General features: G+C 39.6%; 1 protein-coding gene across 7 annotated transcripts in view; it reads right to left on the bottom strand.

Moving 5' to 3' along the window:
• Positions 1-24,292, bottom strand: part of SORCS1 (sortilin related VPS10 domain containing receptor 1) — a 546,182-nt gene that overhangs the window by 266,684 nt on the left and 255,206 nt on the right. For all 7 annotated transcript variants that reach the window (XM_053909904.1, XM_053909903.1, XM_053909906.1 and 4 more), the window contains exon 3: positions 10,972-11,071. In XM_053909904.1, the coding sequence (XP_053765879.1) occupies positions 10,972-11,071 (100 nt within the window). The remainder of the gene's footprint in view (positions 1-10,971; positions 11,072-24,292) is intronic.

Below are 24,292 nucleotides of genomic sequence, written 5' to 3' on the forward strand. Positions count from 1 at the left end.
ACTCTACCGATACTTGAGTCAAGCTGGTTGGGCTTAGCTCCTAAAGCTACTTCATCCGAGTGAAATTTGGGTTTGCTGAAAGAGAACACCAGCATTTTGCTAAGAAGTTGTAACTCTTCCCTCTCTCGAGAGAAAACCGCATCCCTCTTAGCAGTAGTAGGGGAAAGGATGAGTTCCTGTCCCCGGAAAAGATGAACACCAGAAGTGTTCAGTGGGAAGGGGATCGCCCTCCCAACCCCCTACAAATGCTACACTGGTTCTCTTACTGCACTGTTTCACTCGATACTTCTCACTTCCCTGTCATCCCTGACAGTCACCTACTGCCTTAACCTGGGCGCTCTCCTAAGCATTCGATACATTTAAAGACACTATATTTTCGAAATCCACAATTCAGATAAGCAAAGGACCACTTTGAGGAGCACTTTTAGAATGCAAAAGAGTAGGATGCGTAATTTATATTATCCAGTTATTAAGATTTCAGGAAATAAAAGGTGTAGTACCTGTGCCAACGTAAACCCACGTCCATCTCTACCTACATACCTCTCCCCTCAATCTCCATTTTTGCAGACAGTGCCCTGTTTTATGCACGTGTGTATCTCCACCACCTAGCACTAAATAATGTTGGTTCAACTCAATTACATTTTTCTGTTGTAAATGTCAGGACCCTGCATCATACCAGTCTGCTTCACTGAGCAATTTAAGCCCCTCTTATGCTGTTTTCCTGACAATCCCAGACTACATTCCTCTCTAAACTCTTAGAGCCTTTGTCATTTGTACCATGCAATCCATCATCTTCTGACTCGCACTGTTCTTTAATTGCATCCCTGCAGCAGGATGGTAAATTCCATAAGGGCAATGCAAGGTTCACACTTCTTTTTTTTTTTTTTTTTTTTTTTTTTTTTTTTTTTTTTTTAACATTCACCAACATGCTTGCAAGGAACTGGGCACAAGCCAAGTGTTCAATAAAATGTGTAAATTGATTTCTTAAAATTGTACCTCCAAATCTCATCAGTAGTTCTGAATGACAAGTAGTTAAGATAAATGCTGAATATATCAGTATTGATCAACTACAATAAGGTAAAATTTACTTTTATTAATTCAATCTTAATAATGTCACCACTGGCCATTTACTGATTTCATAAGCAAGACAGGAAAAAGGTTTATAACAATTGAAAAGACATTGTGTTATTATTTTAGAATTAAAATTCAGTTGGGTCATGAAAGCATTTTTTTGGTCTCATTAGTCAATATAGTCAGATGGAAATGGAAATGGAAATGAGCATGTTTAAGAGTCAAAATAGGCACATGCTTATTCATTTAAAATCTGCAAACCAATCAAAGCTATATGTATGCACTGTGGTCTATGAACACTGGTTTCTCTCAAGACATACAATGAAAGACAGTTTTCATCTTTCTCCCTTCTCCTTTGACAAATATTTGCTTCTCTGTGAAGCCTTCATTGAATCCCCAAAGACAGAGTTCTATGTACACAGCTATTAGGATACATAAGTTCTGTACTGTAGTTGACTGTTTATACATTCATCTCTTCCACTGGACTGCACGATCCTTAAGAGAAAGGACAATGTCTTATATTTTTATTGTACTTCCTAGCTCTTAAAAAGATCTGGCACAAAATAGACATTTAATAATTTTGGTTGAGTTGACAAATGACAGCGTAGGCAATGCCATGTCATTTGAAGGCGATAATAGTGGTCACAATGAGACTAACATTTATTGAACACTTGTTATGTGTCAGGCACGGTTCTTCTTTGCCTGTTTTTGATTCTTCTCACAACTGCCTTATGATATTGATGCATCATTCTATTTTATTTTAGACATGAGGAAACTATCACAGAGAGGTTAATAACACACACACCAACAAATAAAGCTTTGTCTAAGGGCATACAACTAGTATGTGGCTTGGCTGGAATTTAAAGCCAGGCAGACTGGCTCCAGGGTCCATTACATGAACCATTATACCACAACTAACGATTCCACAAGGCAAAAATTTACAGTGACCACCTTCAAATGACAAAATGTAGCTCCACCGTGACTGTAAATAGGGGCTGAGCTGGAACACCTGACAAGTGCAGAAATCACAAGGTGTCCATGTAAATAGAAGAGGCCATGACACAGAGGGATGGGGAGCAGCTAAGAGAGGAGGCATTAAAAGGACAAAAAATCATTAAGTTGTGGGTGGCAGCAGTGATATTTGAATCTGCCGCTGGGGAGCTGGGGAGCTGATCGAGGCCTCCTACTCCCCCACACTTGAGTCATAATTGTGTTTTCCCTTCTGGCAAAACCAATTTCGGCCACAGCCATCAACATCCTTTACCCCTTTGAAAGCACTCAGGAAGAACAGAGAGATAAGGGTAAATTGTACTCCCTTGGAAAGTCTTAATAAGTTCCCAGTAAATTAGCCTTCCTCTCTCTGAGAGATCTCAAGAGATTCTTAATCTACTGTTGAAAACATTTATAGTTTTATTATATTTTTTTCTTCTAACTTATGCCTTCACTGTGCGCTTTGTATTAGCTTTCTCTCATCAATGCTTTGTTACTTTAAATGCTGTGCAGTCGTCTCTGCCACCTTCTCTCTTGGGTTGACATCTGTGCCTTTCCTCCTACACCTCTTCTTTTATCTGTGAAAGACTGTGTATCCGGAGGTTTCATTTTTTCTGACTCTAGTTTTTGGATTCATCCACATTATCCTCTTCTTCACTACAGGAATGCTCATTCCGGGGTGCCAGTTGCCAGGCAAGGAAATACTTAGTATTCTAGTCCCCAAACGCACCTGCGCACACGCACACACACAGCCCCAGGAAGCCAGAAGGAGAGATTTCTCTCTCCCGGTCATCAAAATGTATATCCCATAGTGCAGGCCTTTTTACCTCCGAAGATCTAAGCCCATCCTGTTACCTACAAATTACAGTATTTTTTCTGCATAAGTTATTTTCAGTAGTTGACTTGGAAGGTTAGGGAATGAGAAGTACACGGGCAGTTAGGGACCCAGTAAAATGGGAGGTGGATGCCTAGAACAGAGGAACAAAACCAACAGAAAAAGATTTGGTTAAGAGAAAGGTCAGGTCAGAAGAAGGAATGTTTAAATGGAAGCGATTTAGCCTCTGAGGCTGGTGGTATTCTCTTAATTTCTCCAAGGGGGGAGAAAGTGGTTTTATTAAAGGCTCATTGACATTGACTTTGTTTTTCCTGACAGCACCAAGAGAAAGCTTGAGGCAGATCTGATATATTGGAGTGAAACATCCCCACCCTAGTAAATATGGCAATTTCCTGTAGCGGCCGGCATTCATCTCCATCCATCATGAGAGCAGCTCGGGCTATTCACTAGAAACAAATGTTCTAGATACAGTATGTCAAACACCGGATGATGGAAACCTCTGAGAAGCCACAGGGAGTATGCTGGAAGCAAACAGACCAGAATGTTGAAAAGACCTCTGACCATTTTCCACAGCAGAGCATAACTTGGAACCAACCTGAAATGATGCATTTGACCTTCATAAAAGGGTAATGGATGGGCATTTAACATTAGGCCAGCCAGACTTCAGAGAATACAAGTTCTAATAAGGACAGATGATGAGGCAAAAATAAATTAAAAAAAAAAAAGACAGATAGCTAAATTAAAAAAAAAATCTGATCCCCAAAGAAGGCTGAGCAGGGGGTCTATTATGTGTATTTGAAGAATGATCAGTGTCTGATACAGGCTTCTTTCCCTTTTTGAAAACTTCTGCTCACCTGGCCACAAAAGCAACCTACCTTTTCAGAGCCAGTCAGTGGTACAAGAAAAACGCAATCTCCGGGCCAGTCTTACTTCATCATATTTGGAGACCAATGCACACTAGATCCATCCTGATTAGATTCATTTGTTAAAAAGAACAAAACCAAAACATAGAGTTCTAATTTTTTCCTCAGTGTGATAAAGAAACACCACCTGATGCCAACTAGAAAGCATTATCTAAACTTAGAAAAGGTTGATCTGTGGATCTATCATCTTTCTACCTACCTATTTAGCTAGCTAGCTATCTGTGTATTTTTTAAAAAATAACCACAGGGGCACCTGGGTGGCTCAGTCGGTTAAGCGTCCGACTTCGGCTCAGGTCATGATCTCGCGGTCCGTGAGTTCAAGCCCCGCGTCGGGCTCTGCGCTGACGGCTCAGAGCCTGGAGCCTGTTTCAGAGTCTGTGTCTCCCTCTCTCTCTGACCCTCCCCCGTTCATGCTCTGTCTCTCCCTGTCTCAAAAATAAATAAACATTAAAAAAAATTAAAAAAAAATCATAATAAACTGAATTTTGAAAGCAATGTTGTGTAAACTTGATCCTCATACACATATAACTTTTTAAATTGGCAACTCATGATTAATATTTAATGTATTAGATGTTTATTGTATGTGATAGACACAACATCTTACAAATGAGGAATAAGAAATATATGATGTTAATTATGCAAGAAGCTTCTTTCCAGTAAAAAAGTACTTAGCAATACTTAATACTACATGAAATAAAACAGTAATATACTACTTAACTGGATCAGTTCTGAGAAAATTGGTATATTATTAACTTGCTATGTTTTTTTACATTAGTGTTAGACACAGATAAGGTTTAATAAAAATCAGCTAGGTGCTACTATAAACATAATGTGCTGAAATCAAAAAGATTATGGTTTTATTCATATTTATTTATTTATAAATGTTATCATGGGTGCTTTGATTCATATAAAATGGTACAAGGTACATGGCTGTTTCAGCTGTAGTTTAGTATACAGAGGATGGATGGCCTAGATAGATGAGTGTTTTTTTCCCCAACTCTGCTCTATGGAGCCCAGGAGTCCCAGGGGGCTCCCCAGGGCCACCTTGGGGTACTGAGAGGGTTTGCTCGCGGGCCCAGCTCCTGGCACCCTGCTTGTTTCAAACAGAGCACTTTGCACTTAGTATTCTGTAGCTTGTCTGAAACCCAATGGCTTGGATGACTCTTGGAAAATCACCCAGAGGGGGCGGGAAATGTACATGCAGCATGTTTTCTTGCACTTGATTTTCTTTCTGAATGCTCAAGAAGAGAACAGAACAGAGATTGATGGACTGAAACAGCCCATACACTCAACTGTTCCCAGGAAGGATCAGAGGAGATGATCTCTCCCTTTAGCCATCATTGCCCGGGTTAAGCATAGGGAAGTTTGGAAAATGCCACTTCCACTATGTCTCTGAGTTCATGGGCTGCACTTCTTCATGAATGAAATATATGTTATTTTTAAAAGATTAGAGGCAAATGCATGATCTTGTGTACAAAGGGACAGATAAAAGAGTTAGGGCGGAATGAGCAACTGCTGAGTATCTGCCAAGGGAAATGTCATGTACCCCCTTTGATGTATTATACAATAAACTGGTTCCCCTTGGCCTCGCCAGATAATGTTGAGGGAGTGCTATGCAAAGTCCTGGCATTTTAAATATTAATCATGCCCTTCTTGGCTAGAAAAGATAAAATTATACATTTTGGCCTAGAAATAACTAAAACCTACAGGGATTTTTACTATCCTTATTTATTCACTTGAAAGAATTAATTTCATAATTAGAGAAAAAAAAAAACGAGTGAAAGCTGGTTTTACAATGTCTTTTGCTTTTCAAGTTCCAGCTGAGGAGCTCAAAAGCCAACCTAAGTTTGGTTCAAATCCTCAGCCATGTGTTGGACATCTACCATACGCCAGGATGCTGCGCTCGGCCTGTTACAACCTAGGAAGCTGATGAAGGTACTTTATCCTCTCTATGGCCTTTCATTCTAAATGGGGCATTAGACAGGGTCAAGACCAACTACTCAGGAGTGACAGAAAAGTGCTAGAAAAGAGAAGCAGATGCTTGGAAAAGAAAAAAAAAAAGAAAGAAAAAAAAGGAGTGAGAACATTTCTTTAATGGAATTGATTAGATTTTGTGGAACAGAGGATATTTGACATTTACCTTAAAGGTCTAATTAATGATCTTAGATTCTCACTTGAGTTGCATGCGACCTCAGGCAAGTCACTAAATTCTAGGGACTCAGTATCCATATCTGTTAAATGAGAAAGCAGAATCTGAATACCTCTAACAACTTTTAGGCTCTGATTCAATGATTCCATATTTTTTCCTAAGAGAAGCTGGTAGATATTATCAACTGCATCTTTTCTCTGTCCCCAGAAGTCACATGCATGACATCTATATCTATATCTATATCTATATCTATATCTATATCTATATCTATATCTATATCTAATCTATATCTATATCTATGTCTATGTCTATATCTATACCTATCTATATCCATAACACACACACACCCCTCCCAAGGAAATGTCAAGAGGAATTAAGCATGCCCTGGATATAAAGAGAAAAGATAAGGAGTCAATAACCAAACGCTTATTTAGAAAGTGCCACGTACAGTAAGGTAATTAAAACCTAACATCTGGAGAAAATGCAAACAGTGTTTAATGCTGGCATATACCAAGAGACCCGCAAAAATGATCAATGCGTCTGAGGAGCTGGGGTCCTATTTATAGGATGAAAGTCTTGGAAGGCTCTCTCAGCAGGAATAGTATTAATTAAGTGGTGATAACACAGAAAGGAGAAGAAACTGGGGTGTGGGGGGGCACAGGAAATATAAAGAGCAAATACTCTCTAGGTTTCTTCTTTGCTGAGAACAAAGTGCATGGAGAGGACAAGGATATAACAATGAAATGAACTGTATGTTCCAGGTTAAAAAACAAAACCAAACACCTTTTTTTCTTATTTTTCCTCTCAATGAATTCCACTTGGGATTTTGTATTCTTTAATCCTCGAAGATGTTATACAACACCTCATGAAGGGAGAGCAGCTAAGGCTGGTTGGGGGTGATGGGAAAGGTATTGCTGATAGACACACACAGAGTTTAAAGAAGTTTTCTTTTTAGGCAGAATACCAATAAACTCAGTGAGAATTTAAGATTGAGACTAAGATTTCAGCATCGATTTTGTTTTTTCTTTGTTACATTTGTATTAGTTCTTTCCATCACCCTCCACATCCTAGCTGCTCATTTCAGGTGCATGTTAAATCATCCTTTCCCATAGACGATTACATGTATGTAGCCAATAAACTGTTGCCGACACCAACAAGCCTTGGGATTTATCATGGGCTGGGTTGGGGAGCGCTCTCCTCTGGAGACGTGGTGATAGACAGCTAGCCTGCCTCTCCTCCGGCACCAGGATCCACTTATCCTTATTCTTCTGGGCCTATTTCATCTACTAGGTGCAGGGCTCCTTTGAAAGAGGGTATGCATGAGTTAGGACAATACCTGGGAGCAGGCTTTCTAGGTCTCTTAGTCAAGATTTCCTAGACTGCCCTATGATGAGATTACAGTTTTTACTGTAACAGACGTATCCAAGGAAAGCTGCTGTCATTTACAGCAGGCTTGCAGAGAAACAGCCAATGGATGATCATTAATTTAAACTGTAAATAAGGGCCTGTTTTGTTCTGGACTCTGATCCCAGGAATGCCCCTAACAAGCTGTCTGCAAAGCGAGGGTGTCATGCCCGCTTTTGGAGCCACGTTGATTGAAGAACTGTGCTCGTCCTCCCAAGCAGCTAAAAATAGCAATAAGGATGTGAAGGCAAAAACAGGTTTCTGGGAATGCAAGGCAGTTACCCTGATGTCGGTTTTATTCCAGTTGCTCCCACTGATGTGAAAAGCAGAGAGACATATCTGGTACAAAAGATGTTAACTTGCTCGATGGCACCCTAGAGACGGAAAAGAATTAATACAACCCTACAAAGGAGTCTGCCTTTATACTGGAGGACGCAGAAGTCCAAGGAGAATTGGAGCGAACTTGAATGCTTTTGTCCTGCATAATTAATTGAGTCTGATATTTCTTTATTTCTTCTTCTTTCTTCACCTTTTTAAAAAAAATGTAAACTCTCATTGATTGGGGGAAATACATTCACACTTTAAAATGTTGTGCAGGTACTATGTCTTTGGTTGGAGTATGTCCCTTTTGGTGGGGGGGGAATACATATTTCATGGTGATAAATTCACCTCATAAGTAGAGAAACTGTACACAAATATACTGCTATGTCAACATTATTGATTTCTGCACCATTGTAAAGACCTTCATCGTCCTCCAATATTTCTTAAATCTATCAGCGTCTCAGAAAGTGACCCTGAAGGCCTCATTTATCTGTACAGGAAAAGATCCTTCGGCTCAGGTTCACCCTTAAACGGTGTGAATGAAACAGTGCAGGCCCGCCTCTGCTTCTAGAAGGTAAGAGGCCCGGAGAAAGCTGTTCTCTCAGTCACGGACAATGCCTTCTCTTTCTCTGGAAATAGGGTCTGCCAAGTTTTAATTTTAGCTAAATGCCATGGCCGGTGACTTTTCACATTCTTGCAGATAACAACAGACTAATTGTGCAGCGGCTGATGCTGCACACCGAGGGACGTGAGTGGATCGGAGGGCAGGGCTCCTGGCTGTGTTCCCTCTAAGCTTCCCTTCCCACCTTAGGAGCCACACCTGGGCTTGAGAGGCTCCTTTTTCAAGCTCTGCTCCTGCCGACAATGTTGGAGCCACTTGCTCTGCTGCTACAGAAAATCCTATGCTCACACTCAGTAGTTGGCATCTTATCTTTTTTTTTTTTTTTTTTTAATAATATGCCTCTCTAACAGCATCAGTAAAACAGGGACGTATCACTAGATTAGAACAATTCTGAAAACAATTTTGAGGTCTCTTTCAGCTATAAATTCCTTTGTTTTTGCGTCTATCACTTTGCAAAGGGGAACATGTAAATGTCACACCCAAAGTCATCTGTTAGGTGGAAACAGAGTCAAAGGAACTTTCAATGACAGAAAGTCACATTCCATTTATTACTAGAATACAGTACCTTTGAGGGTGGAAGAGTGATTTATTTCTCTTTGTATCCTGTGATGCCCACAGATTGTTGACTCTTAAATGAAATTAATTAAAAACGTGAAAGTGGAGGAAAAATCAATAGGGGATATAAGAATTGATTCAAAGCTAACCAACAACTAAATCTCATTATAAAACTAAAGGATATAAGTTCAGTTGTTCACTTTAGGACTGTATACAGTAGGTCAAATTGTTTGGATGTAATTGCTGATGATGGACCAGTAATTGGCCAGTGAGGGGAAGAAGGAATGTTCAACATACACCTCTACATCCGTGACGTTGACATTACTGAGCTATGCTGTTCAGTATTGGGGCCATCAGCCACAGGTGGTTTTTTACATTTAAGTCAAAGGGAAATTAGATTTAAAACCCAGTTCTTCAGTCACACCAGCTATATTTCAAATACTCAATAGCCACAAGTGGTTAATGTCTCAGGTGGTGGACAGATTAAAGGCACATTGCTATCATTACAGAAAGGTCTACTGAACATTTCTATTTAGGGAGGATAGTCGCTACTATGACTTCTAATAATTATATGAAGAAGGAGGAAGAGGCAGATGAGAAACAAATAATAAAGAGAAGACATTGATAAGAGCCTTAACTGTTCTGTCCTAAACACCTGAAATGCCTCATTTCATATGATAGTTACCACTATTCATATGAGGCAGGAATTGTAATTACCCCTGTTTTAAATTCTATGACACTGCTTGGAGACATTAAGTAAATCACCATAGTTTATACACTTGTTAACTGGTTTAGCTGGGTTTGCATTCAAGCCAGATGACGCCAGAGTCTATTTACACTGCTTCTACCGAAGCACTTGAAATGCTTAGGGCCAGAGGGAATGTTACACTTGACAAAACTGGTTCTCAATCCTAGATACATACCAGAAGCATCCAGGGAGCTTGCTCAAAGTACAGTTACCTGGGCCCTAATCCAGAGCAATGGGGGTAAGACCAGGGCTTGCACATTTGGGAATCAACTAGTGCTTTGGATATGCAGCCAGAGTTGAGGAATGATGGTTGAGAGATGTTCTCATCTACCTCCCATAGTTCAGATAACAAAACGCAGAACCTAGCCAAGGTCACTAACACTTAACTATTGACATATCTAAAGCGAGAACCTGGATATCAGTGCTACCATCATAAAAAAATATGGCTTATGACATATTAATGGACAACAATTTTCTATTTCCGGATGGATACTGTTATTTCATGCAGTTCGCACAATACTTAGAAACCGTATGTCAGAATTCAGAATCTGACAATGCAAGTTTACAAACACCAAAGAATGGATGTGGTGCCGCTCTCTCCTCCTGAGACAAATAAGTCTTTATCATTTAAAAGCAAATGTTTTCTTCTTCGAGAAAGTCACATCTCTTTCGGAAAAGCAGATAAACCCTCTCACTAGGAGCAGTAAAATGCAGAGGCAACAGTATGGCTGACAACCAAGAAACCTGAATTCTAGTTCCTGTTGCACCCATAACTCTGCAATGGGGCAAAGCATTACCTTTCACTGAACCTTAATTTTTCTCATCTAGAAAACTAGGGTGCAGTTTATGACAATCTCCATGGTTCCTTCCAGCAGGGCCTCCATTCTGACATTTGTATGCAGGCTGAACACACTTTAGAAATTAAATGCCCAACCTGCTACCAGAGGACACATTCACTTCAATTCTGTGTAATTTACTCACGTCAGGGGAAAACAGGGGCACTTCAAAGGAAGACCCCACCTCTTTTTCTATCTTGTCAAGGCTGCTTCTGATTCTCGTGACTGGTCGGAGCTCTTGCAAGAGAGTCAGCAGTATCCACTCAAGGATTCCTTGGAGCTGCCTTTCAGAAATGGTAATGATATGCCTACCTCTCACCCTCCTACATTCACAGCTGTTGCTCTGGGAATTATGAGAAGTCAGACATTTTACCCCCTTAACATCCATCAACTCATCTTTACACCTCTCCTCCCAGATTAATTGTAAAATCATGGATTTTTAGCTAGCTAGAGAGGCTAGCCAACCAAGATACAAGTCACGTCATGAAGAAACAGTGCACCGATATACATATCTTACCTTACGCTTGTTGGTAGGACACACGTAGAGATAGCTTAAAATTGTTTTCAACCCAACTTTATCATTCAGCTTCTCATAGGTTGTTCCATAATCAGTTGACCTATAATTCAAAAGGAGCATTAATGAGGACAGAAGTATACGTCACTTGGCCGCTTGTCAGTATAATGCATGTTTTACATAGTAGAATGGCTCTCAGGAGGTTTCTAGATGATTCATGTAGTATATAATGATGCTTAATTATGTACACAGTGGCATCATGTGAGTGGTTAACATTTGCATTTAAATTGAATTGGTAAAAATTAAAACTCCATCTCTTTACTGCTCCTTAATGTACGTACTCTGCATAAAATATGTGGTTGGTTTTTAAAGATTAAGAGATGAGAGTGTCTCTTGAATTGACCACATAAATGAAGAGTTTTGGCAGATTTGACATTTTCAAACTTTTGCTTTATGTCTGGCACCGTGGAAAAGCAGGTTCTCATGATTTATCTACAAATCGTGTTTCCTTTCATGAGTCATAGAATATATGGTGCATCAGTCCCTTCAAAGGTCATTCAGTCTTTTCCTGTTATTTAAGAGTAAGAAAACATCTTAATAATAAGTGAAATTTCACAATCTTATTTGGTGGCCTTTTCTGCTGTTAAGCAACCTTCAGCTGGGAGGACATTACTTCTTGGCACTGACCCTATCTATTTTGGAGATTCTCTCATCTTTATCTAGCCCTTGGTCAATAACTTATTAATTCTGACTGAATCAATAGGCTTTAATCACCTTCTCTATCAAAGTTTATTACATATTTCAGAATTGTAATCTTATTAGATCATTACAACCGCGTGCAGGAGGGAATATTATCTCTATTTCAAGTAAGAGGTTGACAGAATTTAAGTGACCTATTCAAAGAAAACAGCTGACAAATTGCCAGCTAGTATTTGAATCCAGGTGTTCTGGCCCTAAGTCCCGCATTACTTCTATTAAACCACAGTTTGTTTGTTTCTTTGTTTAAAATGAAGGAAACATAGGGGCGCCTGGGTGGCTCAGTCGGTTAAGCGTCCGACTTCAGCTCAGGTCACGATCTCACAGTCCGTGAGTTCGAGCCCCGCGTCGGGCTCTGGGCTGATGGCTCAGAGCCTGGAGCCTGCTTCTGATTCTGTCTCCCTCTCTCTCTGCCCCTCCCCCGTTCATGCTCTGTCTCTCTCTGTCTCAAAAATAAATAAACGTTAAAAAATTTTTTTTAAAAAAAAATAAAATGAAGGAAACATAATTTCCTCTTTGCCTTCTTTTTACATATAGGAGATTCCCAATTCATTCATTCATTCATTCATTCATTCACATTTGTAGAACTAAAATGTACCAAACCTGTGCTATGTACCAGGGTGCAATACATTGCCCCATTCTCAAAATCTAACAATTTTATTTGAGAGGCAGAAATATAAGGTTATCATGTGCTAACTTCAATGTTACAGACAAGAATTAACAAGGCTTAGGGGTGCCTGGGTGCCTTAGTCAGTTGAGCATCCGACACTTCATTTCAGCTCAGGTTATGATCTCACTGTTTGTGAGATCAAGCTCCTGACAGCATGGAGCCTCCTTAGAATTCTCTCTCTTCCTCTCTTTCTGCCCCTCCCCTGCTCGTGCACGCTCTCTTTCCCTCTCAAAATACATAAATAAACATTTTTTAAAAAAGAATTAACAAGGCTTAGAAAATAAAGTTGGTGTAATTGGACACATAGAAATGTAACTATTTTAATTAATCTTTGATATTAATAGAAGATACAAATCCTTACAGGTCATGAAGACTACATAGAAGGCATTTGTGTTAACAGCCACATCATCATACATTAAGAACCCACCCTGGACCAGGCACTGGAGCAAGAAAGCTGTATACATGATCTTGGAATTAAGGAATTAACAATTTATTCTGGCTGGGGATCCAGGGCATTTTATCCCTAAAATTTATACACATATAAACTATATATATATATGTATATATATATACATATATATACATATATATATATATATATATACACAAATATAAATGCATGTATATAACTATATACTATATTTTAATATAAATATTATCTATAATCTTATATAATTTATTATATAATATTTATAATTCATAATATAAATCATAATTTTATATAATAAAATATCTATAAATATCATAGAAACATTATAATGTATATCTATAATTATCTGTCATACCTATCTAATAATTATCTATAAATAAACATTATAGATATATTACTATATAACAAACTATATACTTTATATTATAAATTATAAATATTATATAATAATTAAATACAATTCTCTAATAGTCAACACTTTACAGAGTTTAGATGAAGCTCCAAATCAGTGAAGATTGGGGTATTATGTAAAGTTTCTTGGAAGAACTAATGCACTTGAAAATGGAAAATGGGTAGAGCTTTAGGAAAGGGAAGTAATCAGAGCATGATGAACTAGAAGGCACCTTGTGTTACCCAAATAAATAACTGGCTTTCTTCTGGACCAGCCTGTTCTCTAGCCCAATCAAACAAACATTGGCTTGATAGCCAAGAATATCTGAAGAGCAATCAAAGCTTTCACAGATCTGATCCATGAACTACAGCACACTTCTTTAGATCTTCCTTCCATATTCATCTTTTTCCCTCAAACTCAAGCTGATATGAAATTTCCTCCAGCTCTCTCAAAAACTTCTAAGACTGCTTTCTCCACTTGCCCAATCTTGGTGTTTGGTGTATCCCCGCCCCCCTCCCCCCACCAATCCTAACCAGGCCTTACTAGATCAACGTCATCTCTTTCTTACGACTTTCTTGTCTCTAAAATTTCACTAGCCTTTCTCTAGCTCCTTTCTTCAGATTACTTCTTCTAATCATTATTTTGAACAATACTCACAAGAACAAACACATAGATGCAAAATCTATCATGGGGGTGGCTATGCCAGGGGGACAGGGTGTGCTACACTGACAGGTGCTGCCTAGCCATAGGTGGACATCAGTAGGACAATGTTGGAGATGAGAGAATGGTTCAGTTTTACTGGTGGGATAATGGAAATGGAGGCCAGAGAAGTAGGAACAAATCTATAGAGGGGCAATAATGAGTTTCTCATCATTTTTACCAACTCAACCCTTAAGATATTCAATGAATATGTTTACATTCAAAAAGTATACTTTACAGGGCAAATGAGGATGATCCCTTAAGGACACTACATGGACTCACTCGTGTGTGTGTGTGTGTGTGTGTGTGTGTGTCTGTATGTGTGTGTTTAGCTGAATCTCAATGTAATGACAATAATAGAGTTACTAGCTTACATAAACATTGGTAACTTTTTTTCAGAGAGTTTACAGTATGTTATTGGATATTTTCCTTTTATTATAACATCAGCAGTACAGATCCTTCAAGGTATCTGCCATTACTGTTTAATGCCATCTCTTGCCCCTTGATTTTTCAAAGCTCAGAAACTGAATAAAAATTTGTTAATTCTCAATTTCAGCAGAGCTGCATGTTTAGGCATTATGACATCATAATAACTGATAGATGGAGAGAGGGAAAAAAATGATGCATTTCTACACACACAAAACAGGACATACTAGCAGGTGTTCAAGGTTGTCCCACAGAACTAGAATTAGATGGAGTGTTACATGTGTCCTGGGTAAAACTAACAATCAGCCAGGATAGATTGGTTCAAGGGTACATAAATAAAAATATTTACTATTTCCAGACCAATTGGTAAATAGTTACTGCACTAAGTTCTCTGAGTAGCACTTCTGACAGCCTTACCACATGGCCTCTCCCTTGGAGGCTTCCTAGATTTCCTCAAAGTCCAGCAACCAAAAGATTGAAAGCTGGCACAGCAGAGGTCCTCAAGAAACTTGCTCAGCGCTAAGATGAGCACCTGCTCTGATTGGTTAGTGCTCATGCCAATCAGACTGAGCCCTGGTGGAGGAGACAGTGACCTTGGAGAAGGCACTGCACCCTGGAAAGCAATTCCTAGTGCCCATCTGCAAACTCTCCTTCGTAGCTAACAGATGCTTACAGTTATCCTAACATGGTCAACAGTGGGGACTGAAGCCCCCTAGGGACCTGGGCTCTGAAAGAACGGATGAGAGACAGACAGTTGAGCAGCAGGCTGGCTGGTGAGCCAATATACTGGCTGGTAAATATTTTAAGTATCATTCCTAGCTATGAGGGAGAGGAGTGTTATCCAAGATCAAAAAAAAAAGAAAAAAAAAAAAAAGGAAATGCCTTATTAGGCAAAATTTAATGTTCCTTTACTTCAGAACATATAAATTTTATTATTCTCACACACATGTATCTATTTTTCTAGTTTAATATATACTGTGAACCTCTTAAATGCATATTCCATGAAGCATTTTCCAAACATATTTGATTACAGGATTCATTCTTGAAAGATAGCTAATTAAATTAGTGTTCTGAGCAACATGCTTTGGAAAAGCATATCAAAGGCAAAAAATAAAAAGCAAAAGATTATGAATCTTGGTTTTATAAGAAAAGGAGAACAATAAAAATACTTAAACAAATCAAATCTTCAGAGAAAAGTGCCAGCCTATGCTAATAATAAAGTGATTGCTGTTACAATATCCAAATTATAGAAAGAGCCTAAATGTCCATCAACTGAAGAATGGATAAAGAAGATGTGGTTTATATATACAACGGAATAATACTTGGGAATGAGAAAGAATGAAATCACACCATTTGCAGCTGTGTGGATGGAACTGGAAGGTATTATGCTGAGTGAAATAAGTCAGTCAGAGAAAAACAGGTATCACATGTTTTCGCTCATATGTGGAACTTGAGAAATTTAACAGAAGACCATGGGGGAAGGGGAGCGGGAAACAAAGGTACAGAGAGGGAGGGAGGCAAACCATAAGAGACTCATAAGTAGAGAGAACAAACTGAGGGTTGATGAAGGGGTCGGGGAGAGGGGAAAATGGGGGATGGGCATTGAGGAGGGCACTTGTTGGGATGAGCACTGGGTGTTGTATGTAAGCAATGAACCACGTGATCAACCCCGAAAACCAAGAGCATGCTGTACACACTGTATATTAGCCAATTTGACAATAAATTATATTAAAAAATAATAATAAAATTTTAAAAAGTGACTGCTGCTGTCAAGGCCAAAAAAAAAAAAAGTAATGTTAAAAAAATATAACACGCAGAGATGTATTTAAGATGCGATAGAAACAGCCTTGACTTCTCAACTTGTATCATTTTTTAAAACATTCCAAAGCAATTTTTTTCAAGTTCTGTTTATAGGTTGACTTATATACAGATGAAAAACAGGCTTTCTGTCAACACCTATGCTGTGCAAGAAAAAGCTGAAAACTTAAAAAAATAAGCATTCCAGGAAAGTAAATATGCAAGTGATAAAATCAAGGTGCCATTGGTTTTGCTTTTGATCCTTAATCCTTACACTACCTTTTTGCAAACATCTCTTAAATAGTGACTTTTAGAGCATTTGAAAGTATGTCTTTATTTAAGTGTTTACTATATTCGAAGAGCTGAAATGAGTTTCCTTGATGGATGGAGAAAGCACATTCAGTGTATGGTCCCACCTACCTTCCCAGAGACCTTATGATCTCTTTCAGAGGGTAGTGTCCCATCACACTCAAAGAAGGTAAGGACACACAGCATGACTAGTTTCCACAGAAGTGGTCGAAATAAAATGTGCGATTGTATTTCCTGTGCTATAATCTGATACCATCAAATGAGGTAATAAATAAGCACAGAATCATTTGTAAACGAAATTAATCCATAAAATCCATTCATTGTGCTGAACACAATGATCGGCATGTAATAGGCAATCTCTAAATGGCAGCTTTTGTTTATTTATCACTAATTTTTTCTTGATTGTTTTTGGTATTCTTTACCCAGGACTCACCAAAACCCGTAACATGAACCCTCAAGAAGAATCCTAGTCACAAAAAATAATTTAGATTTAGCTTTCTTAGAAAATATTCATGAAGTTACTACCATTAAAAAAATAGCATTTATTTATTTTTGGAAACAGAGAGAAACAGAGCATGAGCTGGGGAGGGGCAGAGAGAGAGGGAGACACAGAATCTGAAGCAGGCTCCAGGCTCTGAGCTGTCAGCACAGAGCCTGATGCGGGGCTGGAACCCACTAACCATGAGATCATGACCTGAGCTGAAGTTGGACGCTTAACCAACTGAGCCACCCAGGCACCCCAACAATTTTTTTTAATGTTTATTTATTTTTGAGAGAGACAGAGACAGAATGCGGGTGGGTTGGGGCAGAGAGAGAGGGAGACACAGAATCCGAAGCAGGCTCCAGGCTCTGAGCTGTTAGCACAGAGCCCGACACAGGGCTCGAACTCACAAACTGCGAGATCATGACCTGAGCTGGAGTCGGACGCTCAACTAACTGGGCCACTCAGGCGCCCTCCCTACCATTTTTAAATGTAACCAAATCTAGTCTATCATATTTTAAAGGTTATGTGTGCTAGTAGCTTTGTGTGGGCCTCAAATTGTAGGAGTAATGGTAAGAATTAGAATTTGGAAGTGAAAGATCCCACACTCTGCTTCCATAATAACTGCTCCAGGATTTCCACTGTTGAATGGACTATTATGCTTAGGAAATCTAATAGGGAACAAAAATGAGCGTTTATCGGGTGCTTAAAATGTGATCTAAGCTCTTCACATGCAGAATCCCATGAGATCGACACTGATACTAATCACATGTTACAGATAAGGAGAATCCAGGAGTAGAGTCAAACTGCTTAATGCCAGAGAATTTGGAAGATGACTTCTAACTTAACTCCATGCTGTACTGCCTCTCTCAAAAGCTACAAAAGAAAAAGAAAACATATTTACAAAATTTGGCTTAGCATTTCTTTGTAAAAGGAATGTGAACTCAAAATCTTTGATGTTACATGGTGCAGACCAAAACCTGGCTTTTCTTCCTATCAGGTAAAAGGACAGAGGGCCTGCCAGAGAGAACTGATCTTAAGAAAAGCATAAACTGCAAACTGGTGCAGCCACTCTGGAAAACAGTGTGGAGGTCCCTCAAAAAATTAAAAGTAGATCTACCCTATGACCCAGCAATAGCACTGCTAGGGATTTACCCAAGGGATACAGGAGTGCTGATGCACAGGGGCACTTGCACCCCAATGTTTATAGCAGCACTTTCAACAGTAGCCAAACTATGGAAAGAGATAAATGTCCATCAACTGATGAATGGATAAAGAAACTGTGGTTTATATACACAATGGAATACTATGTGGCAATGAGAAAGAATGAAATCATGCCATTTGCATTTGCAGCTGTGTGGATGGAACTGGAAGGTATTATGCTGAGTGAAATAAGTCATACAGAGAAAGACAGATACCATATTTTTTCACTCTTATGTGGATCCTGAGAAACTTAACAGAAGACCATGGGGGAGGGGAAGGAAAAAAAAAAGTTAAAGAGGGAGGGAGCCAAACCGTAAGAGACTCTTAAAAACTGAGAATAAACTGAGGGTTGATGGGGGGTGGAAGGGTGGGGAAAATGGGTGATGGGCATTGAGGAGGGCACCTGTTGGGATGAGCATTGGGTGTTGCATGGAAACCAATTTGACAATAAATTTCATATTAAAAAATAATAAAAATAAAATAAAATAATTTTAAAAATAAAAAAAAGAAAAGCATTAAAAAAGCCTCTCACAATGATAAGAGAAGGTATGTCTTTCATCCACCCTAGCTCCTAGTAAGGTTAGAAAAATGGAAAAAGTAAGTGGGTCAACTTGTTAATTATTTGACGATGTCTCAGGAAGACTACCAAGATGCCATAGCTTAAGAGAAAGATTAAATACTTGGAGTCAAACAGAAGTGGACACAGAAACTCAGTAGCTGAGTAACCAGTCAGTGCCTGGTTTCCTGAACAAATAAACTTCAGACTTCCTTTGGACAAGTCATATTTACTTATTTATCTAACAAGTTGGTGATAGAATAGATGTCTAACTCTTAATCTCCCTGCCTTCTCTGCCTGCCCCTGCCCTCGCCCACTCCAGCCTTGTTATTCCATGTATCTGGAAAGCTCTTTCCCCAAATGGCCCCTCATTTCTCTCTGAACATCAGTCATCCTGTATCAAATAGCATCTGCCCACACCCCCAGCACACTCAATCCTCCCTGGCCTCTTTTATTTTCTCTCCATAGTATTTATCCCCATCTGATAGATTTCTACTTACTTTTTTATTTTCTGTCTTCCCCCACCAGAATGAAAACTCCATGAGAGTAGAAAAGATGTCTGTTTTGTTCACTTCTATCTCCCTAGCTTTCAGAGTGCCCCGGACACATCAGGCACTCATAATTTGTTCTTGACTGACCGGCTGACTCAGTGGAAGCTTGCTCCTCTTGTGTGGTCAGTTGGACTTCTACGGAGTCAAAATTAAGAAGCTTGCATAATCTGGCCAGGGTGCTGCAGTCCTGCTATTAACAGAGTCAATCGGCTGTGTGGGGTACCATGGGACTAGCATTGGGAGCATGTTCTATGCTCCTCTCCTTGTTAATTAAGAAGCGCTTGCCTAGCATCTTAGACTACTTGAAGTGCCAGAAGGGCAGGGGGCTTATGTTTGGTCAGCCCTAAATCTCCAGGACTCAGGACAGTGCTGGCACATCAGGTGTCTTCTCCATATGGAAGGTGAATGAATGCATGAAGCCTGATGGACACTCAATGAACCAAGAATGAGTCAGACTACTTCTTCAAAAAGCTTTAGAGAGTATCCAAATAACCTGACCTCCTCCTCCTCTCCCTTCAGACCCCAGAGAGGTAACATGCCCTATCCCAGACCCATCAAGCCATACTTCCAAGGTCACAAAGCAAAGACTTGAGCTGTAGAGGGAAGCCTGGGGACAGGAAGCAAGGAAGCATAGGAGCATTACTCAAATCGGTGCCAATGAGATATCCTGAAAGTGGAACAACATTCACCTCTAAATCAAGCAGTTGCGGCTTCTGTGTTTTGTTTCTTTCCTAAAATCATTAAGAGCAGCCACTTTCATTGCTCCTCATGCATTTGGCGGCATAAAAATAGCTTCCAAAGCCAAAGGCGCATTGGCTGCATCGCAGACACTGCTCCTTAATAACTTAGGATGCATGAGGTTAAAGCAGTGAGAATAATTTAGGGTTTGGAAAATGTTTGCGAGTGAGTCGACATTTAAATAACTTCATTATCATGCATTGACAGATTTTTTTAACCTGTCAGTGCAACTGATATTTCTATTACCACGTTATAACAAACCCCTGCACATTTTAAATACAGTCACCAGATTCCATTAGTCTACCCACTGTCAAGAAAATATCTCCAAATCCATTTTTCATAATACCTCAAGAATATAATAGGCAATCTACATCAAACGATGACGTGGACCTGAAGGAAATTGTCTCCTGCTTTCTAAGGATTCTGCCGTGAAATACGTTTGCCTGTCAGCCTAAACGTATCATTTAAACGTGCTGCTGAGACGTTATGGTACATCCTGAGCTGAACAAGCTTCCCTCTGTTTCTTGGATACCCTGAGCTTCTCAGGTTAATTGGCAGAGTTAGAGAGAAGGGGGTTAAATAGTAGATTTAGAGACAGGAACAGCAGCGTGCTATAAAGATAATTCCACTCTGCCAGAGGTCACGGGATTTCCAATTTATTTTGATCTGGAATTTTTTTTAAAGTTATTTTTTAAATGTAAGGGATGGGTACCCTTGTGTCCATAAGGTATAAAAGTTCTTGCTCATCTTTCTGGTCTTTCGGTGCCACTGTCTTCTTTTCCTTGTGGGATTATCACATTGTGTTCCTGAAGTTTCTTTCTAGCCACACAGGGCAGTTGAGGTAAGAACCCGGAATGCATTTCAATGTGACTCTATGTATCACGGAAAGGAAAGGGCGGCGATGTAGTAAACAACACATTTCCACACATGCTTCTGCTGGGGGTAATAAGACCGTTGGTCTATAACACAGCGAGCACCAAATATAGGGGTTACTTTCACCTCTGAAATATCTTTAGATTCATCTTTCGAGCATAAAAATAACTAAAATTTGAATTTTAGCTACTTTAAGTTGTCAGGTAACACTGATACCTGGGTCTCTATTTTGGCTATATATTGTATTGAAACTGTCAATGCTCACAGTTTTCTGTGTTAATATAGACTGTGCTCTCCAAAGGCAGGAGTAGTTCGTATTTACCCTTTCAACCTTCTTTCTGCCCATTTCTCTTTTCAAGGCTGGATTCAAACATCCCTTCCTTCACTGAACTTTCTCACATCCCTCTGCAGAACGGAGCTCAGACTCAACTGAACATCTCCTATGTTGTTTCTATATTCTGCCATGTATAACCTTGCCTGGTTCTCCTCTCCCCATCTGATACCACCGACTAGAGAGCACAGTTCATTTATACTTACTCTTGTGTTTCTCTCCAACATGAGAGCTACTTCTTGAAATCTAGAACGGGCTCAAATCATGTTGCTGAGTGAAGTGAACCCCACCTCTCTTAAATGTTCTCCCATCTTATCAGAAAATATAATTGGAGAAATTCCACATTTGGTTTTTGTATTTCTTTTTGGAGGGTAAGGGGGCAAGGAAATTTCCGGGCTACCACGCCCTGAGTTTATGTCAGGCAAGAGTCATTAAGAGACATAAATATAAGAGAACTTAGGGGCTTACTTAGGAAGAACTCATACAAATGTGTACATAGAATGTATTATGCATTATTAATGTATTCTGTATAAATATGGCAATGGAAAACATAACATATATTTATTAGTTACACAAAGATAAATTTAGGAGGGGAGGCATGTCTGTTCAGCTTTACTGAGGGCTCTCTCTTCTGATAGGACCCTAATCCTCAGGCATTTCTGATCCATTGCACAGGGCATCTATCCTCATGCTGAGGCCACATCTTCACAGGCCGCGTTACCACACACTCATAACGACTTGCCAAATTGTTTATGAATAATAATACTGAACACTGACTGAATGCTGAAAACATACCACACTCTGGCTGAGCACTTTACAAGGATTGGCTCACTCAATTCTCATGGCACTCCATGAGTTAAGTACTGGTATGATTTACATCTTACAGACGAGGAAATCAAGACTTAGAGAGGATGACTGACTTTCCCAATGCTACATGGCAACAGAGCCCGATTCAGACCCAGGCAGTGAGTCCCCAAAGCCAGCATGCTTAACACAAAGATGTAGCAGCTTATGCACTGGAGTTGTGCTCTTTCTAAGGAAGATAGTCTGGGGGAGAAAAAGAGATGGTATTTCCCAGTGAAGCACACGGAACTTAGGTCACCTGCCTCTCACACAATCAACCACCACTGTATAATATCCGCCAGTTTTCATCCTCAAGCCAATTTTGTGTTTGAATAAGGACCCCTTAGCCCAAGCATGTAATAAACTAAGACTCCAGAGGTATTGATGGTACCAGGGGCCACGGTGGACTTTCGCCCTGGTTGTGTAGTGTCAGACAGGAAATGGCACGTATGTGTGTGTGTGCGTGCATACACACACACACATGTATATATATCGCTTCTTTTACCATCCTTGTCAGTAAAAGAATTTGAGCTGCAATTGCTTATTGTCACATGTGATTTCTGCCAGAGTGCTTTACTCTCGTACATGACACGCTGTTTTGCTAAAGAAGCACTATATCTGTCCTGCCCTGGGAATATGCAAACTTTAGTAAATGTTTCATTCATTGTGAATGAAGCCAATGTTACTCGGTCCTCCTAGCACTTCAATCAGCACATGCGTATGAAACTTGTGAAAAAAATGTATTCTGGAAGCCTAAGCAGCTACACATTTAGCAGTGACAATGGGCTTGACTTGATTCCCTGATATTAAATGATCCAATTATCCTGAGGTGTGAGTTGTTCTCTGGGTGTCATGGTCTAGGGTCAGATTGTCAGGTTTTTTGTTTGTTATTTTGTTTTGTCCCCCCCCCCCCCATAGATGGAAGGAACTGCAGCCTCACATGATGGTGCATAACTGAGCTCTTGCTACCTTCAGTATCCTAACCGTTAAGTGACTGAGAAATGAATGAGTGCTTCTCCATGTGTAATTGGAGAGGACTGGACTAGCTGATCTCTAGCCTTGTTTTCTAACATTCAAGAATTCCTGTAGTTGGAGGAGTATGGGGGAACTCTGATCCACAGAGGAGCCAACAACATACTTCTGAGAAGTAAAGCTTAGAGAAAACTCTCATCCCCAAATTGTAGGAGACAGCCAGGGGTTGGAGTGTTAAGATGGAGGTATATCCTTCGCCTGTTATATCTTGTCTATTTTCTTTTTAGTTTCTTCAAAAGTGAAATGACTGAGCCTGGTCAGAAAACATAGTTTGTTCATTGCTGCATATCATTGCAGTATAATATCACCATTTTTTGGGGGGGGGGTCCTTGTTACCTTCAGGAGAACTAAAAATGCCACACTGTTAGAACTTCAATAAGGTCTTAGAGATGATTTCATCTCTATTCAATTATTTCCTTCCTTCTTTCCTTCCTACCTTCTTTCCTTCCTCCCCCTCCTTCTTCCTTCCTTCCTTCTTTTTCTTTCTTTCTTTCTTTCTTCTCTCTTTTCTTTATTTCCCTTCCCTTCCCTTCCCTTCCCCTCCCCTCCCCTTCCCTTCCCTTCCTTTCCCTTCCCTTCCCTTTCCTTTCCTTCCTTCCTTCCTTCACAGTGGAAGAGTTTAAGCCCTATTCTATGCATTCAACAGATAGGGAACTATCCTCATTGAAACACCTGTGGTCTGTCCCAACCCATCAAATCTCTTCACACACACACACACACACACACACACACACACACACACACACCCTAGTCTCCCTGTTTTACTAACTCTTTAACATTTTCAAACAACTTCTGGGGATCAATAAAGGAGTTTCCACACAGTGGAATAAGCCCAGCCTTATGATTCTGCAGACAAAGGAGCTAAGAGTCAGGAGTAAAGCAAGTCAAGCATTCAATTGAGTCTCAAGTCATGAAGAGAACCCAGGTTTTCTGATTCTCATACCAAGACACTTCTCAGAATTACAGGTTATCAAATATGCAAAAGTACTTTAATCTCATCAGAGAAAAAAAATCACTTTATAAAGCCTATCCTTCTTAGAATCACTTAATAGTGTAAGGAAGGGACATAATATTATATGTGAAAAAGCTGATTCTCCCCCAAAACAAAACAAAGAAACAGAGGCTTAGATGTTTAAGAAACTTATACAACTGTACTTTGGAATCATACCAAATTGAATATTATGATTACATTTGGGAAAGGGAGCAGGACTAGAGCTGGAGTCAATCAAAGAGGATAT

Source organism: Panthera pardus, unplaced genomic scaffold (genome assembly GCF_024362965.1).
Source record: "Panthera pardus isolate Hobbes unplaced genomic scaffold, ASM2436296v1 HiC_scaffold_22, whole genome shotgun sequence".
NCBI lineage: Eukaryota > Metazoa > Chordata > Mammalia > Carnivora > Felidae > Panthera > Panthera pardus.